The 18,398-nt window shown below is 34.3% G+C and overlaps 2 protein-coding genes across 4 annotated transcripts; one reads left to right on the top strand and one right to left on the bottom strand.

Moving 5' to 3' along the window:
• Window positions 1-4,966: 4,966 nt before the first annotated feature.
• On the bottom strand, window positions 4,967-7,238 carry LOC126759678 (DNA-binding protein modulo). Its single transcript, XM_050474680.1, has 4 exons — window positions 6,568-7,238; window positions 5,954-6,508; window positions 5,533-5,778; window positions 4,967-5,334 (listed from the first exon to the last, which is right to left on the bottom strand). Exons 1-4 carry the CDS (start codon window positions 7,145-7,147, stop codon window positions 5,048-5,050), a joined length of 1,668 nt encoding a protein of 555 aa, XP_050330637.1. The 5' UTR covers window positions 7,148-7,238; the 3' UTR covers window positions 4,967-5,047.
• Window positions 7,239-7,917: 679 nt separating this feature from the next.
• On the top strand, window positions 7,918-16,692 carry LOC126751711 (beta-arrestin-1). 3 transcript variants are annotated; one of them, XM_050462205.1, is made up of 3 exons: window positions 7,918-8,151; window positions 8,210-8,842; window positions 12,097-16,692. In XM_050462205.1, exons 2-3 carry the CDS (start codon window positions 8,305-8,307, stop codon window positions 12,933-12,935), a joined length of 1,377 nt encoding a protein of 458 aa, XP_050318162.1. In that variant the 5' UTR covers window positions 7,918-8,151; window positions 8,210-8,304; the 3' UTR covers window positions 12,936-16,692. The 3 variants fall into 3 exon arrangements, with proteins under 3 accessions (XP_050318162.1, XP_050318169.1, XP_050318154.1); XM_050462212.1 differs by having other exon boundaries at window positions 7,918-8,155; XM_050462197.1 differs by having other exon boundaries at window positions 7,918-8,842.
• Window positions 16,693-18,398: the final 1,706 nt, after the last annotated feature.

Below are 18,398 nucleotides of genomic sequence, written 5' to 3'. Positions count from 1 at the left end.
AGCACATGCTCAACTATACATACATACATACATGCACACGTGCATATATACGCCTGTGTGTGATGTGAAAGTCTATTTGTGCAAGGCATAGGAGGTGAGAGAAACCTTTCGCAAATATTTGGGCGTGGGGATCTGTTTCTCATTACTATCAACACGGAATAATAACAAAAATATAAAAATAATGCAAAAGTGAATGTATTTTGTTGGTAGAGCGATCGATGTGGTCGTTGAAATACATTTGGATGTTACACACGTTTTCGTGTATTAGCACATTCATTGGAAACGTGGTGTGGAGAGCGAAAACTAAAAAGATTCGGCGAAGGAATCACAAATATAACAGCCTACGAGTGAGAATCTCATGAATCACGCGACTTTTGAGTTCGATGCGCAAATATACGGCGTGATATGAACAACCGGCGTCGCAGTGAATCACGCAAGAAACCGCCTGCACATATACATACATATATTTGCATGTATGTATGTATATAGTAAATACTCAGTGCACCTATGCAAGTATTCAGGTATGCATCCAATTTACAGTCATACGTAAGAGTAGCTTAAGTAGTTAAGGGCAATTTCGCATAAGTAAAATGGTTTATACGCTAACGTACTAAAGGAAAATACTTATGGATATACATATGTATGTACTTAGGAAATTTTATGGAGCAAGTGAGTTATTGAAATTAGTCTTTTGGCTATATTTGTTTTGCTCTAACAAGTTTACATTTTGAATGAAATACGTAAAAACCTATCATAATCAACATAGGCTACTTTTCCCTATTGTACATAAGTTAGATACTATGTCGGTTCATATTATAAATATGTTAGCGAATATTAAAGTCTATTTTCATTAATTTCGTTTGTAATTCTTTTGGTAATATAAAATATTAATAATTTTAAATTTTCCGCCTATCATCTTCAAAATATTCGAATGGTCATCACTAAATTCGGTCTCTAAAGTAAAAAATCAAAAATTTCATCCAGAAAATATAAATAGAGTGTTAATTTTAAAATCATCTAAATAGCATGATGAGCAATGTCAGATATTGTTTTTTTAATGAAGCAAGAATTTTAATCAGTTGATACCCCCATTGGCATATAACTTATGTGCGGTATTTTTTGTTTCAACGGTAGGAAACATTCCTTAAATAACATTGAGGAACGCTGACAATCATTGCTCGAATATAAGTGCGAGTCAATTCCAGTTAGGTAGACCCGATTACCATGTGAACGTATGAATACTTACATACATTTTTTTGGTTCCGGAAACATTAACAGTCGAATAGAGAGATGTAAACTCATCTAACACTTCTCTTCGGTCGCATGAGTTGAGTCTACGTTATCGGAACGGACGAGTTTTTATCCGGCCAAGGAATGTCAACTCGACTTCATTGCTCCAAATTACTTCAGGGCTGTTTTCTGCCGCGATGAAAATGATTTTTTTTATATTCCTGTGCCTGTGAAAATTTATCTTTCAGGAACGGAAAACTTCTGTGCTCCTACAAAAAAGATTACAAATTTTAAATTTATACTTAATTTTCGAAAGATTTGAAAATATTGGTAGAAGAAACCGTTGTGACTTTTACGAGTTAAAAACTCCTGCGACATATTTATTATTCATAATAAACACTGAAAGAAGATAGTAGTAAACGGGGAAGGTTAAAAGTTCCCAAAGTACAATTTATTTTTATTGTTTCCTTAAGAAGTCAAGCTTATAGGAATCAGGATTGCTCGTTTTCTATAATTTCGATGAGGATCAGAAGAAAGTAGTTTTACTTAAAGTTTAATTATAAAGTATTATTTCAAAGTAGTTTGCCAGAGTTCTATTAGTTTTGCAACTTCCTCTTTTCCATACCGCTATGATTTCGTATTCATTTCGTTTAATTATGTGGAGTCCATTTCTTTGCTATTAAACTTTTTCATCTGGCAGTATACAGAATATTTTTCTGGTATGGTAGGTGTCCATCTTTTCGAAGGCCACAAACTGTTATTTGACTCTCTTTAACCTAAAACTCACCGATCCGAAGAGTTAAGATTAGACTGCGACAACGACATTGAACAGCACGCCGACCAGACTTCGGACGCAAATCACTTTAGACACGCACTGACCGCCAGCTGAGCTTTTAACACCTTCACCGACTCCCTTTTAATGAATGGTGTACTTGGAGCCAAAGCATCCATTTCCCATTGCAGATGACGATTTCGAGTTGCCGCGAGAATCTAAAGTTACCCTTGCGCAACTTCATTCTGGATACTGTAACATGTTAAACTCCTACTTATTCAGAATCGAATCATATATTCCACAAATACATATGTATGTCCAGCATGCAATGACTCTCTCACGACTACCTTTTGCATGCGCAGCAAAGCCCACTTATCAAGTACTAGCTGACCCCGCAGCTGTTGTCCTGCGTGAAATTATGTGTTTTGAAATGAAAAAAAGTTGAAATTATATTGTGTCAAAAATGATTTATTTTCGATTTTCTACATTTTTTTAATGTAGTGCAGCTTAATAAACATAGTTTTTTGATTTCTGTTCTGGTGCGTAAATATACAGAGGAGATGGGTTTCCAACTCGTCAACACCACACATTATCTGGCCGTGTAAAAAACATAGAATTTCCCGATTTCCTTGTGTCCTGTTGATAGTCAACGCAAAGGCAATTTTCCCTGGAAATTGAATACGTTTGAACTGAAATGGCTGTCCCTTGTATTCGATAACTGCGTCATAATCAGTCGGGTTCCATTACACAGTTTCGGCGCATGAAGATTGTGAAACATAATAATGACAGATCCAACTTTGAGATGCAAATGATGCTGGGGCATACCAAGCCTTTCCAAAGAATTTGGAAATTCCACTGGATAAATTACGGTTCCGTCTTCTTTGTCAAGACGATCGATCGATTTATATGAGCGCAAACCTCCCGGAATTTGACTTTGAATCTTCCAGTTTAAGTCATTAACATCGGTATTTTTGGCAGCTAAAATTGCGCGTGTACTCAAGCAATTGCAGTTACGATAATTTGGCCAATGTTCGGATAAACATTCGTGATGAGTTCATCTTCCGTTGAAGTGAATTGACAAAAGGGAGGTGAAATTGATATCAAACCACTGGAAGTATCAACCGAAATTTGCCGATTTCCAATTCATAGCGAATACAATGTAAAATGTCATCGGCAATGTCATTTTTTCGTATCCCATAATTAACGCGAATTTGAAGGCTGATATGTCGAAATGATCTTCGCGAAAAGTATGCGAACTTCGGTGGCATGCGAAGTAACTATCGCATTGTGCTTCGTCTGTTTCCAGCGATTAGCATGTTCCAGCAAACGCAACTGCTGGCATGCTTCTCAAAAAGTTGCACACACTGTACCATTCACAATACGCAATGACTTAAATGAAGTTGAACCGCGAGACGGACAACAGTCGGAAAACTTTCATGAATTGCAAAAGTAAATATCCTACAAAGCGCTTTATTGCAGTTCACATATCGACCCATTTGATACTGCTGATCTCATATCGTTCAAGGCTAATAACCGCTATGTTGCTTTCTTTGGTGACGTACTTGCAAACGTATTTGATCGATTTCACCAATCTGCAATATTCAAGATTGACATGAGTTTTGAATGTGAATTAGACAAAAGTGGCGATGTTTTCAACTTCGATGTGTTGTTAACGTCGATATTCACGCCTCTAAATGCTAAATGTTCTGCCATTGTCGTCTGGTGAGCGACGCCGATACAGTGAATATCCATCATTTCCCATTTCCGTTTCCGAAAGAAAAGCACATGAGTAGTGTTTCGTGCATTTATTGTCAGACATACAAACCAAAGTGGGATTGTAAGGTTCCCAAAGTCCATGAACCATATTGGTTTTCACCACTTCGTATAATTCTGGATCTATCTCTGAATCAGGAATTTCCGCTGAAATGATTTCATCAATTTGATCTGGTGTAATCACCATCCGCATTCAAAGAAGAATGTGTGCGTTCGGCAACACGCAACAGAATACATTCAGCATCTAACAGCACCATATATACCATAGGTTGCTTCAAGATAAAGACCGTCAAACATCGCAGCTATTGTTTAAAAAGTCGTGCTGTGATATCGTTACGATCGCTAGCTGATTGACCGCGATCCATAATTCCGCACGTATGTCATCGCATTTTGGGAGTACTTCTTGCCTTTCTTTGGGCTGACATACGTTGATGGCAAAAAGAACGCCGACAAATATTAGCGCGACCTCTTCGTGGCTTCGTAACAAATTTCAATCAGTAATTGATCACTTCGTCTGAAACACACATAAAGTTTTCACTGAATAATTTTCAATAATTTTTCCTTTGGATAGCCGGTATAAAAAAGCAAGCGACCGCAATTGAACGATTTAAATAATTTACAAATCAAAATATTGAAAAACAAAACAAACAAAAATTGAAAAAAAATGTGTATGAAAAATGTTACTTTTTGGAATTGTCCAATTTTCCGACTTCTCCTCATGAAAAGTATAAGGTATTTGTTTCTTAACCTTTCCCGATCCACAACAAACAACCTTTACAAATTTCATCAACCGTTCTCTTAGTATTACTAACAAACAAACATTCATTTTTATAAATGTACATATGTATGTATGTATGTAACGTTTGTATGGGGAAAAGAAAGACTGTTTTTAGGGGTTTTCCGGAAATTATTCGAATTTTTCTCTCCGTAAAAACCATCTTTGAACTTCAACGAACATTTAAGAAAAAGAATTGGCCAAATTGGTCCAGGCGTTATTGAGTTATGAGCGTACATACATTTTGGCGATTCATTTTTATTTATATAGACTATTCGCTCTATGGTCCAATATTGTCGAAACAGCAAGTTTCTTAGGCCTACGATTAGACTACTTTGACGACAACAAACCTAAACCGTACCACCCATGATGAGATAACCGTCACTAAAACAACAACGACCAAATAAGAAAACCAGTTTTTGTTTAATACATTATATTTATGACTATAAGTAAAAATTTCTTTTCATACGTGAGAAAATTAAAAATATATGTATCAGTTAGTTAGGTTTACTCCTTTTGGCAAAGCCCTTAAATTGCGAACCCGCCGGTCTTTTACGGTTCAATGGTGCCTTATGATGCAATTTTCTTATAACATCTTTTTTTTTCTCTGAATATGGTTCTAAGAATATTACTTGTCCGCGCAGAGTCGACTCGTTTAAGAGGAAAGCTTTGCAAAAACTGTCAGTATCCGCGAATTTAACAGTGGCGAAGTTACTAATTACATTCACATTTTCAATTGGCCCTGTGGAAGCGAAAAGCTCACGAATTTCTTCTTCGGTTACACCTAAAATATACAAGTATATTAATTGCAATATATTTCTCTAATGAAATAGTTGTATGTATGTCGATTTGAAATATATAAATTACAAATATTTATAATGTTACTTTCTTTACTTGATATATCATACATAAGTAGAATAATATGTAACAACTTAAAGATAAAAGTAAAAATCATAAAAGCTAAAGTCTCTAATAAGCTTACCTGGTTTTATATTCTGTATAAATACAGTTGATTTATTTTTGGGTATAATTACTTTATACTCTTCAATTTCTAAATCGATACCTTGCGCACTGGTACCATTCAGTTTTAAAGCTTTTTTAGCAGCTTTTTGATCCTTGAATGTAACAAAAGCCAACACGTTTTTCTTGCATAATATGCAAGAGCTTTCGACTTCGATTTCGCCACACTTGGAGAATATCGCCTCTAATTTAGAGAACTCAATGTTCGCTAAAATAAAAAAATATAAATCAATATAAATATATCGCGCAAAATATTGCAATTATTTTGCTTAAGTATCAGCTGAGCATCTGCAACAGTGTTGCAAATTGATTATCAGGGCTGCAATATTGTCGCAGTTATAGAGTGCCTCGAATAACACCTATAACCCACTATAGCTACTTACATAAATTTGACTTATTTTTAAGTAGAATTGTGCGTTGAGGATCCTTAGCCATCTCTTCTCTTATTTCGTTGGCCTTATAAATCCAAATGTTACTATCATTTAGTATTGAATTGTGTAGCTTAAAAGCAGATGGAAGTGCCGACTCATCTTCGAAACAAACAAAACAAGCAGGGGGAAAGGTTCCCTTTTTATATAAGTTAACACTTTCGATGGCCCCACAATTAGCGAAATGACTCTTAATTTGATCTTCTGTGGTACCGAATTTTAAATTTCGGATATAAATTGTGCGGTCCTTAGTTTCATCAAATTTCTTCTTCTTTTCTTTCAATGCCTCGGCCTTTTTAAGTTTTTTCGCATTTGGTGTTTGAATGCTTACTTTTAAAAGGGCTCCTTTTACCGTAGCAATTTTGTCTGTTGCTTCTTGGGCCGCTTCGGCTTCTTCAGGTGATGTATATGCAACATATGCAACGCAGCTTGCTGGTCCGCGAATATTATGAATTGTATCTAAGGTACCATACTTTGCAAATACCTCGACGAGCTCAATTTGTTTGTAATCTGCAGGGAATTCAAAACAATAAATTTTTTTCGATATCTTTCCATACAAGTTTACTTACTTTTGGGCAAATTTTTTACAATAAGCACTTGCTCCTTTGGAAAGTCTTTTGGCAGAGCACCGGTTTTAATTTTTTGCGCACCAGTCTCATCCGACGACTTCGGCTTCTTAGACTTAGCCTTAGCTGAGGATTCCGAAGCACGTTTTTCAATGGGTACTTCAGTTGGTTCTTCGTCATCATCTTCCTCAGCCTCATCTTCCTCTGCTTCGTTTTCTACCAATCCTTCAATGTTTTCATCTTCTTCTTCACTTACATCGTCATTGTCATCGTCGTCATCGTCGTCATCATCATCATCATCATCGTTGTCCTCCTCATCTTCAGCTTCAGAATCTTCACCTTCGTTAACGACATCTTCTGCGACATCGGCACCTGAATCCTCTTCCTCCTCGGATTCTTCTTCCTCTTCCACCTCTACCTTCTTTGGTGGTACTTCCTTAACAGGAGTTTTGCCAAGTTTCTTTGCCGGTGTTCCTTTTGCAGGAGTGCTTACTTCACTATTTTTTTGCTTCTTCACGATGCTATCATTTTTCACACCATTTAAAGCTGATTTTACCCCAACATTTGACTTCCTTTGCTTCATATTTAATCTTTAAAATATTACTCTTGCTCTACTAATGGAACCAACCGATCGATCGAAAATGAATGAACCACGCTTTTGAGGACACACGTGTTTGTAATAGAAAATTATATGCAGCATTGCCATAGGCACATGCGGTTGAAGTTGCCGGATGCATTGAAATTTTATTTAAAACAGTAAGATATATAAGAAAGACGTTTTCTAAAGATTAAATACCCAATAAGTGGTTAAACATTGGGATAATTTATATCAGGTAACTGAACATTTTCCATATTGGTTTAAAACATTTTAATACAAATGAATACGTATTTGGAGTATTTTAATAGATTTATTCTAAATAGTAAATTATTATTTTCAAATAATTTCATTTGGAAAAAACTAATATATGTATCAAATATGGTCTCTTAACTTAAACATTTTATCATAATAATAAAACCGAATCTGTTTGCCATTACTCCCAATTTCAAACGCATTCCATAATTGGAGACTTCTTTTTTATCGACAATACAATTTGTAATGTTATTTGTCAGTGGTGTGCACCCTGATGTACTCAGAATTTTTAAAAAATTTTTATTTAATTTCGACATTTATCTTTTCCAGTATAATAGTAATATGCCAGATTATGTTGATACGTTTGAAAAATTTGTATTGTAAAGTTTTAATGTCTGAAAAACAAAATAATAATTAAGAGACATGTAAAAGATAGTTACCCGTTTGTCCCTCAAAATGTGCAACACTGTACGGTATACACATTCCGAGTGACGTTTCCTTCGTGTCAATTTTTTGCTGAATATTTTGGGTTGGTCGTCGTCGTTGATTAATTTCTGATCGTTTAAAAAATATAAAAAGAATGAGGACGAGCTAATGGAGGAAAAATTTTTAGACAAAATTGACATATTATAAAGGTGCATTGAAACAAAATATACAAGGAATACCGAAGCAAAACCGTGCTAAGAGATGTGGATATAAAATTTTGGAAATATTTAGTAGCAAATTCAAACTGTTAAGTAGGTAAATGTGATATTTCTAGGAATATATACCATACTATCATCGTGTCACCTGCAGTTAGATGCAAGAATAAAAGTAATTTGATAAAGCAAGCGTAACCACCTATAACGGTCCAGTGAATAGAGGCTGTTTCTATAAAAATATATACACCGATGAATACCCTTTCCACCAGTGGAGCCGCAACTACTGCCACACCCTCTTCAGATGAGGCTGGAGGTGGTGGTGGAGATGCTGATGCGAGTTCGCGGCGCCAAGCGACAAGAGTATTTAAAAAGAGTTCATCCAATGGTAAGGTCACAGTGTACCTAGGAAAGCGCGATTTCGTGGATCACGTTACACATGTGGATCCAATCGATGGGGTAGTTTTCATTGATCCGGAGTATGTTAAAGACCGCAAAGTTTTTGGACAAGTTCTTGCCGCGTTTCGGTATGGTCGAGAAGATTTGGATGTACTTGGCCTAACCTTTCGCAAAGATTTGTATCTAGCGCATGAACAAATATATCCGCAACAACAAAATGAGCGTCCATTAACTAGATTACAAGAGCGGCTTATAAAAAAATTGGGACCAAATGCATATCCTTTTTACTTTGAAGTTCCTCCGTATTGTCCGGCATCAGTGTCGCTCCAACCAGCTCCTGGGGACACGGGCAAATCTTGTGGCGTGGACTATGAGCTTAAAGCCTTTGTTGGTGAGTATATAGTAAAATTCTAATTGTAATGGCAGAGACATAAACCTTTTTAAATTAGCTAAGCATTTTTGGTTGATCTATTGCATTTGTAAAATTATTTAGGACTTGGTAATACAATTGTATACACAGGTCATTTTCAAAGTCAAATTCATTCATTGCACATTTCCTCGCCGCTATAGTACGTTCTTGATAGTCGTGACTACTGTGCACTAACCCATGTCACAGTTAGGTTATTTAATCTTGTCGATAATAATTTCATGACAATGAACACAATAATTCAATTACACATATTTGCTTTGGTTTTTTTTTGCATCATAAATATGGCCCATATCTCGACAACGCCATCAACTAGCTTGCCAAGCCTGATTGGTGCGCAGTTTTAATTGGTGCGCAAGTGGAAGCAGACCAATTAAAGTCATGACGTATAGGTGCTAGAACGGTTATAAGAAGTGTAAACTAATTTATTCGTTTAAATTAAAAATGTTAAGTAAAAATTTAATGACATATCTGGTAAAGTTAACAAAAAAATAGCACACATGTTTTGTGTGATAATAAAGAATTTAAATATTTAAAATATTTTCTCACTTAAAATTCTTTGGGAAACCAGCTTCATGTCATAGATTTGAAATTCAAAGCAAGATTCATTTATTGCGAATGACCCATGATTCATCAATCTAATGCTTATAATTCTGCCGCTATGTCATTCCTCTCTGCTCATTTACTTTTTATTGCATTGTTAGCTGTTGCCATTGGCCGTTTTGGTTATTGGGATTTCATTGCAAAACGATATCGCTTCGATCGTAGATCGAGTGTACATATGTATATGTGTTTTTATATGTACATATATGTATGTATATATTTTTCTTAATCAGCAAAGCCTTAGCTTTACGCGCGTAGTATTGGTTATCTATACCTGTGGCGTATTCAACGTTTACATGCGTGGTATGCCATTGTGAACATAATATAATACAATTGTTTTAATTTTTAATTTTTTTTTGCCATTGCTTTTTTGTTTATTTTTCTTAATCGCACGTCTACCTATCTGCTGTTTTGTTCTGTCGGCATGCATTTGAGTTTATTATTCTCTAATAATTAACTTCTACGTACATATACATATAAGTATGTATGTACATACATATGTACTTCTATACGTATGTATAAATTTAATTGATATAATTATTGCAAAATATCTAAAATAGCAAACTCAAAATAAATTACTAAAAATTGAATATGTAAATTTTATAAATAGAAATATTCAGTCCTGGTTTAATAAAATCCATACAAAAGAGATGGAAAATGCGAAACATACCCTTGCAAAGCACAAAATGCTAAAAAAATCCAATTACATTTTTTGTGTGGAATTTTTGTACATGATTTTTTAATAGGTCAAGGTCATAAAAAATAAATGGTTCAAAAAATTTTAGCTTTAAAATTTTTATAAATAAATTCGCTACACAATAATTTTGCCGCCTTTTTGTAACGGATTTTAATATAAACTTGTTAGCAGCAACGAAATCACTTTTGTATGCAGCACTTTTTGAACTTTAATAGACGTTTCTCACACACAAATATGTATGTATGTATATGTGTTTGTAGTGCCATAAAGTCAATTCATTTGTGTATGCATCATTGTTTGTACATATGTCCGTATGCATGTATAGTAAGTAAAAGTGAATTTTGTTTATTTCTTTACCCCCTTACTTTGAGTCTACACATGTCTAACATTGACGCAAATTGACTTGCCTATAAATTACTATTCACTGAAATTAAACAGAAATTTTAATGAGTATATCTGCTGTAAATTTCAGAAACATATTTAGCATTCGACTGCTGCAGCTCAATAGAAATTGTACATATAAATATATGCATGGAGAAGTCTATATACTGTTTTATATGCGTGTGTGTGCTTGTGTAGCGCATCCAAGTTCGTGAGAGTAAATTTTAGAATGTTTTACTTTTTATTTTTCCTTTAAAGTTCATTAAAGAGGTTGTTATTTTTTTTAGTGCTAAATTAGGTTATAATTTCACACTCGTTTTTCGCTGATTTTATTTATTTGCTAAATATTCAGAAATCTCATGCTTGTTTTTACTGCTAAATTATTAATCTTTGGGAAACGGATGTTGGAATAATACGTTAAAGCATAATTTTTACAAACTAAATTGTGTTATTTTCTTGGAGTGTTTTTAATATTGTATAATTAAACCGGTTAGCAACAAAATATTTTTTCGTACGGTGTTTTTGATCTCATAGAAAATAATCTCTCATTTTCTGTTCCGTTAGAGAACTTCTAGATAATCGTTACAACAGCAATATACATATATGTATGTACATACATGTCGGGATGGAGCTGTGGAAAATTATATTTTCATTATATACTTTTAAACAGCGTTACTTGACTTCTGTATATGTACATATGTACATATACACCCGCGGCCAAGCGAAACTTACCACTTGATATTTTTTCACTATTTTCAATTTTTTCGTTCTTTGGGTAACTTTTTTATGGATTTAATAGAATACGGGGAATATATACATAGATGGTTCGAATATATTTGGTTAACTGTTGACTTTAATCTGGCCCATTTGTAAAATTAAATTGAGACAACTTTTTTTATTTGCACACAAGTCTTTGATTTCATTATTACTAATTCTTGTAATAACTTAACAACATTTTTTGTTTCAATTGAAAATGGAATTACAACATATTCAAAAAGAATAACGGAAAATCTAATATGGCGTCGGTCCACCTCTAGCGGATATTATAGCTTCGATACGAGCAGGCATTGACCCAACAAGTTTCTCCAAAACACTGCTTGAAATTTCCTCCTCCCAAACACTTTCTAACATTTTTTTTAGTTCTGGTTTACTTTTACTTTTTTGACAGAACTTATTTTTTTTAATATTTTATATTTGTGTAAGTCAGAGATCACTTCGTTAAAACTTAACGGAAAAATTCCATTACCGCAACAAGTACCGTTACAATGAGTGATAGAACACGTGTTCGCTAGAAATTTCTTAATGGTAAGTTACGCTTGGCCGCGGGTGTATACATATGTATGTATGTAGATTCATCGTTAACCTACAATAAATAGCTTTATTTTGGTATGTTCAAGATCAGGCTCCTGAAAGAATTACCCGTCATTTGGTATTTTGATTCAATTACCCGTGAATTTTCCTTTTTAATACCACACTCTGCCTACAAGTTGAGCTTTTTTTTTAATTTAATAATAATAATGAAATTAATTTTTCGCAGGCGAACATATCGATGATAAACCGCATAAGCGCAACTCTGTCCGATTGACCATACGAAAGGTTATGTACGCACCGTCCAAGGTGGGCGAGCAGCCATCCATCGAAGTGAGCAAAGAGTTTTTGTTGAAACCGAATAAAATCCACCTAGAAGCCAGTTTGGACAAGGAATTATATCATCATGGTGAAAAAATTTCCGTCAATGTGCATATAGCCAACAATTCGAATCGCAACGTAAAGAAGATTAAAGTTTGTGTGCGTCAATTCGCCGACATTTGCCTTTTTTCGACGGCGCAGTATAAGTCGGTGGTGGCGGAAACCGAATCGGAAGATGGTTGTCAGGTGCTGCCCGGTTTTACGCTCTCAAAAGTGTTTGAACTGTGTCCACTGCTTGCCGACAACAAGGACAAGTGGGGACTCGCGCTCGACGGCCAGTTGAAGCACGAGGATACAAATTTGGCGTCCAGTACGCTCATAACGAATCCGGCACAACGCGAAAGTCTTGGTATCATTGTACACTACAAGGTGAAAGTTAAACTGCTCATCAGTGGGGCGCTAATTTGCAATGATTTGGTAGCTGAATTGCCATTTACATTGATGCATCCAAAACCGGAGGAGGAAGATAATCCACTATTAATGGATAAGTCGCCACGCCAGAGCATACGTGATGGTGCATTATCGTTGGAATGTGGTAATGGTGGCAATGGCGTGGACGAAGCGCAACAAGCCGAGGTGCCCACAACCAATTTGATACAATTAGACGAAGATGATTCACAAGACGATGACATTATCTTTGAGGACTTCGCTCGCCTCCGGCTAAAGGGCGCCGAAACTGAGGCCTAGACAAACGACATCGCGTCGTGGCGCTGCGTTGAGCCTACATTGATCATTTAGAATGCTTAAAAGTATCATATGAATTCGATTGGAATACGCAAAATGACCCTTATGTATATGTGTAGGAAAGTGCGTAATAATGTTTGCATTTTTCAAATTTGTATTCTTATAATTGCCAAGTTCTTCATTTTTTTCTTTGTTTTCAATTTTCTATTTACATACATACATATATACGAGTCGTTTGCCAAGTAGAAATTATTTTGTAAAGTTGTGGAATTAAATTGAATACTTCTTAGTGACGTAAGTTAAGTATCGTAAGTTGGAAGAGTAATAATTGTGCAAAATGGATGTTTAACATCCACAGTTCAAAAGTTTATTGAATGATAATGGTTGCTAAATTGTTACTACATATACCGATACTGAACTAAGGCATAAGGTAATTTTTGGTTAATTGAGGTTAGGAGTCGTGTAGCAAACTAACGAAAATCGAAACTGTCATCGCGCAAAATGAGAAAACATGCATTTTAAATGTATTTACTACTTTTTAACTTTTATAATTTTATGAAGTTTTATTTTAGAACTATTACGTACATACAAATATGCATAAACTTACGATCATGTTCAAGTTTATTTTTTATATGAGCTACAAGGTTTGCAATTTTATAAAAGAACTCCTTTTTTATCGGCTTTTAAATATATTTATTTATGTTGATATCAAAGGTAGTACATATTGATGTTGTTGATGTATGCCACAGCAACAATATAAGCTTTAATTGTAAAAAAAAAAAAATAATAATTGTATACCTGTTGAAGGATTAAGCGAGAAATGGGAAAATTAAAGAGTTAAATCGAAAGAAACATGTTGCATTTTAACATACACATACATTAACACAAGCACATTTATGAGAAACGAAGAAAAAGTATTTATATTACATATACATATGTATGTAGCTGCAAAGTTGACGCTAATCTAAATGTATTCTTCAAAATTGTAAAATAAATATTTGATTTTTATGTCACAAGGCATTGCACACACAAAATACACACATTCCTGTAGTTTCTAATTTTCTTTTTATTCGCTAAGCATTCGCCATTTAGGGAACTATTAACAGCCGAACACGTTTTAAAGCATATTGTGCAATAATGAATAGTTAGCCAGAACGCCTGCGAAAGGTGATTCAATTTGTTGGCTACCTCCGTTTATAACGGTTTATTTCTAACGCTGTCGAAAGTAAAAAGTCAAAGTCGAAATCACTAAATCCGCTGCACATTTCATTTTATTTGGTTAGAAAGCGTTCATTGTCGAATAGTTGAGCTTAAAAATATTCATGTTTGGAACTGATAAATATTGTGCATTCAATTGTTATGTGTTATTACATAAAATTTTTGTGTTGCCACTTTCCTAAAAAATATTTACCTACATTAGCAATGTTAGTAATCTAAAGGCTCAGGTTAAGATCAGGTTTTGGATATTTTTTTGGTATTAAAAAGATTATTTGTTGCTGTTGAAAAGCTGAAATAAAATTATGTAGAAGCAAGGCTTCGGAAAAAATATAAGTAATTCTACTTTGGAAATATGTTCATAATTAATATTTGCTATTTTACATTTTTTACAACTTTTTTTTAATTACTTTTAAATTGTCTTAGAAAAACTTTATTAGCTGCTGGGTAGGCACTTTTAGTTTGACAGTTTTTACAAAAAGTGATCTTTCAAATAACTCAACTTAATTATGCTTTAAAAATATAAATTCAAAAATTATTTATTTTCTCATAATTTTTATACAAATAATTAAAAAAAATATTGAAATTACAGATTGCAAGTTGTGAACTTAACAACTTTCCATACCCGCCGTAGACACATAACGATAATAATGGTTTAGACTCTTCTTGTTGTATCATTAACAATTAGTATACTTTCTAGAGGAGTTTAAGATAAGACTTTTTCCAATTTAAAATTTTTTGAGTTATTGCACTTTTCAAGTAAAAAAATCGATATACATATGTATGTATTTGTGTTATCTACATATGTGTGGAACTACATACGTGTTTGGTTTAAGGTATATAAATAATTATGTATACTTCATAATATGCAGACAAATTGCCAAATGATTCCACAAACACTTGCTCAAAGTTGTAAAAAATATTTTAGGTTATTTGTGTAAAATTAAAATACGTTAAATAAATTTGTTGCTGCACAGAAGGCGTAAATGTTTCTGTAAAAGAAAGCATAAATTTCCTTTTGTAATAACGCTGTAATAATTGTTATGACTTCTGGTATTGGAAACGAGTTCTATACAATATATATTTATATACATAAATGTGTATGTTCAATAAGTACCTTTATATATTTTGTTAGTATTGCCAAGATTTGCATTATAAAATACGTTTTAAGCTTCTGTTGGCAGATAATTTTGTAAACAAGAATTTTTGAATTATGTACTTTCGAAAAAAACATGCTGCAAGATTCACTTATACATTTCAACATATTTACATGAATTCAGTTCACAGCACAAACTTTGCGTCAGAAAAATCTGAGGTCTGTTTTAAAATATTCCTTTAGAAACGCAAATTAGTTTTAATTCACGAGAAAAGTAACGTTGGAAATAAGTTTATGCGAAATTAATGGAATTAAAATGAAAATACAAATTCGAATTCTATTTTTTCTGTGCAAAAGCGACCAAAACTCGCTTACCTCTGCTAGAAGCAAATTTTTTTCGGAAAGTCTTATCGAATTATTTATTAAATTATTTCCTTAAAAAAATAGCGGCTCGGTTACGAACGAAGCAACAAAGCAAGAAAGCAAAACATACAAAAAATATTGAAACAACTTTTTAAATACTGATTTTATAATGGAAAATAATACCTACCGGCAACAACAGCTTTTTAGCCTAAAAATTAAGTAAACATATACACACGCATACATACTAAATAAATACAAAAGAAAAAAAAAAGAAAGCAGCACATTCATACAAACATTGGGAATGCAATAGAGTGAAATGCTTGCAAAAGTTAAACACAAACCAAAAAGAACGTCGTCACAAAGCGGCTAAGTCGCACATCCCCACGAGCGTGGCCATGAAATGAATTTAAAGAAGGAACAAGTAACACAATATTGAATAATAATATAAAATAATGATATTATATGTATATTGTACTAATAAATGAATTATCTATTGTAATGTAATAGCAAACGTCAAGTGTGTGTAGTTAGTAGCGCTAATTAACGAAATATTAAGTAAATGAAATATTGTAATTGTTTTAAAGAATTGTAATACAATGAAGTTTTATATACATACATATATACATACATAAATGCATACAAATGCATTGAGATTATGAAGCGATATTCATACACACCCACATATATATACATATATATATGCATATATTGACTGCACACATACCTTTTTACATGCATTGAAAGTACCAACTGTCTACACCGATATCTCTTAGTAGCTGCAACGTTCTCACAAATCTCCCAAACAAAAAAAAATGTGCAAACAACTAAAGTCCTTTAAGTCAATAGCTGTTTCTACAAATAAACATTCACACACACATACACACATACATACACGTATATACATATGTACATTCAACAAATCGATATGTATATGAAAAAATTGAAAAATTGATAAATAAATAACCTAAGTACTGAATACTATATTAGTACCCCAAATGGTATCGATGTTTCAGTGAAATCATTAATAAACTAAAGAAGTCGTGAATACTATAAATAAGAAAATAAAATTCATAAATTATTCAAATATTTTTGTGTGTTTCTGGAATGGAAAATGGTATAGGGTGTATATAGCGAATTTGAAAGCTCCAAAAGGGCCGCTTGGTAAAGCTTCTTGACAAGCTTGGTTTTATGTGTGCTCTGTTGGAATGTCGTTTTCCTACTATTTTTCTTGGTTTAGAGATTGTCACTTAAAGCTTAAAATGCGTTTTCGCCGAAACTTTTTCAAAGTCGGTCGGTTGATTTCTCGCGGACTACTCAAACGATCTTAATGAAATTTTATACAGACCTTCGAGACTTTGAATAGAATATTTCAACTTTTATTTGAAAAAAACTTTACTTGAAGAAACCCATGCCACCCCTAAAGTGCATAGACCCCGTCTTGTGTGCTAAGGACGCTGCAAAAGTAGACCGTAAGGGACAGCAAACGTCGCCAAATTTTTCCCCGCTTTTTTGACATTTCTCTTGAGTAAGGTATGCCATTTCATCATGGAAAGATTTACGCTTCAACAACGAGTCGAAATTATTAAAATTTACAACTGAAATTCGGAGTCAGTGGCCTCAACTTTAAGATCGCTACGTCCAATTTATGGTCGTCATAATCGTCCTGTCAGATCAACAATTGAGCATCTAGTGGAATAATTTCAATCCAAAGGCACAGTACAAAATGTTCCCGTGTCAGTGAGAAAAAATGCACTTAGTGTCGAGAATATTAGCGCATCTATTGCGGAAGATGCAAATTAGTCTCTCACACGTCGTTCTCAAGCGTTGGGCATCTCTGTGATATCGTTGTGGCGAATTTTGGGAAAAGATCTTGGCTTCCATCCTTACAAGATCAAATTGACGCAAGAACTGAAGCCACTTGTCCACCAATCTCGTGAATTGGGCTGATCAACAACGTGAAAATGATCCGGATTTTTATCGAAAAATCATCTTCAGCGATGAGGCTTACTTCTGGCTGAATGGCTGCGTTATTGGTCAGGTAGCAATCCACAGGTACTCCATAAGTCACCATTGCATTCCGAAAAAATTACGGTTTGGTACGGCTTATTGGCCGGCAGCTTAATTGAGTCGAACTTCTTCCGTTATCAAGCCCGGAACGTTACTGTGAATGAGAATCGCTGCCGCTCAATGATAGCCGAACATGCTTGACCCAAATTGGAGGCTATGGACTTGGACAATATGTGGTTCCAACAAGACGGCGCCACAAGCCACACAGCGAGTGTTAGAATCGATTTATTGAAAACCAAGTTTGGTGTTATCTCACGAAATGGCTCAGTCAATGGGCCGCCTCGGTCGTGCGATTTGACGCCGTTAGATTATTTTCTGTGGGGCTACATCAAGTCTGTGGTCTATGCCAACAAGATAGCGACGATTGATCAACTTCATACGAATATCGAACGTGAAATTGCAGCAGAATCGGCCGATTTATGCTTGAAAACCGTCGAAAATGTGGTTCAGCGTCTGGACTTCTGTAAGCGTGTGCGAGGTGGACATGCAAAAGAAATCGAGTTCCATAATCTTCATGAAATTCGTCTTTTAGTGATCTACGACGTCAGACGCATTCATCATACCAGCGCTGAGCAAAGATTTTTGATGGAGCTTCTACACCAAAAACTAATTAGGTTCATCGATGCACTGTTGCTGCGTTAATCCATGCCGAAAGATTTATTTCCATTTTTTGGTGGAGAAGAATATTTAAAGTTAGTAAGTAACACAAATAGCGCTCGTATGTT

This window comes from Bactrocera neohumeralis, chromosome 2 (assembly GCF_024586455.1).
Source record: "Bactrocera neohumeralis isolate Rockhampton chromosome 2, APGP_CSIRO_Bneo_wtdbg2-racon-allhic-juicebox.fasta_v2, whole genome shotgun sequence".
In the NCBI taxonomy this organism is placed as follows: domain Eukaryota; kingdom Metazoa; phylum Arthropoda; class Insecta; order Diptera; family Tephritidae; genus Bactrocera; species Bactrocera neohumeralis.
Note: the sequence above shows the minus strand (reverse complement) of the source record. Positions and strands in the feature narration are given on the sequence as shown.

What these genes read in the sequence shown, in the direction of transcription:
- LOC126759678 (XM_050474680.1), bottom strand. Translation starts at nt 7,147, where the DNA reads ATGAAGCAAAGGAAGTCAAATGTTGGGGTAAAATCAGCTTTAAATGGT. An exon ending in TGTAAAAAATTTGCCCAAAA is followed by an intron (nt 6,509 to 6,567) that starts GTAAGTAAACTT and finishes AATTCCCTGCAG; the next exon opens with ATTACAAACAAATTGAGCTC. An exon ending in TAAAAATAAGTCAAATTTAT is followed by an intron (nt 5,779 to 5,953) that starts GTAAGTAGCTAT and finishes TTTTTATTTTAG; the next exon opens with CGAACATTGAGTTCTCTAAA.
- LOC126751711 (XM_050462205.1), top strand. Translation starts at nt 8,305, where the DNA reads ATGAATACCCTTTCCACCAGTGGAGCCGCAACTACTGCCACACCCTCT. An exon ending in TGAGCTTAAAGCCTTTGTTG is followed by an intron (nt 8,843 to 12,096) that starts GTGAGTATATAG and finishes AATTTTTCGCAG; the next exon opens with GCGAACATATCGATGATAAA.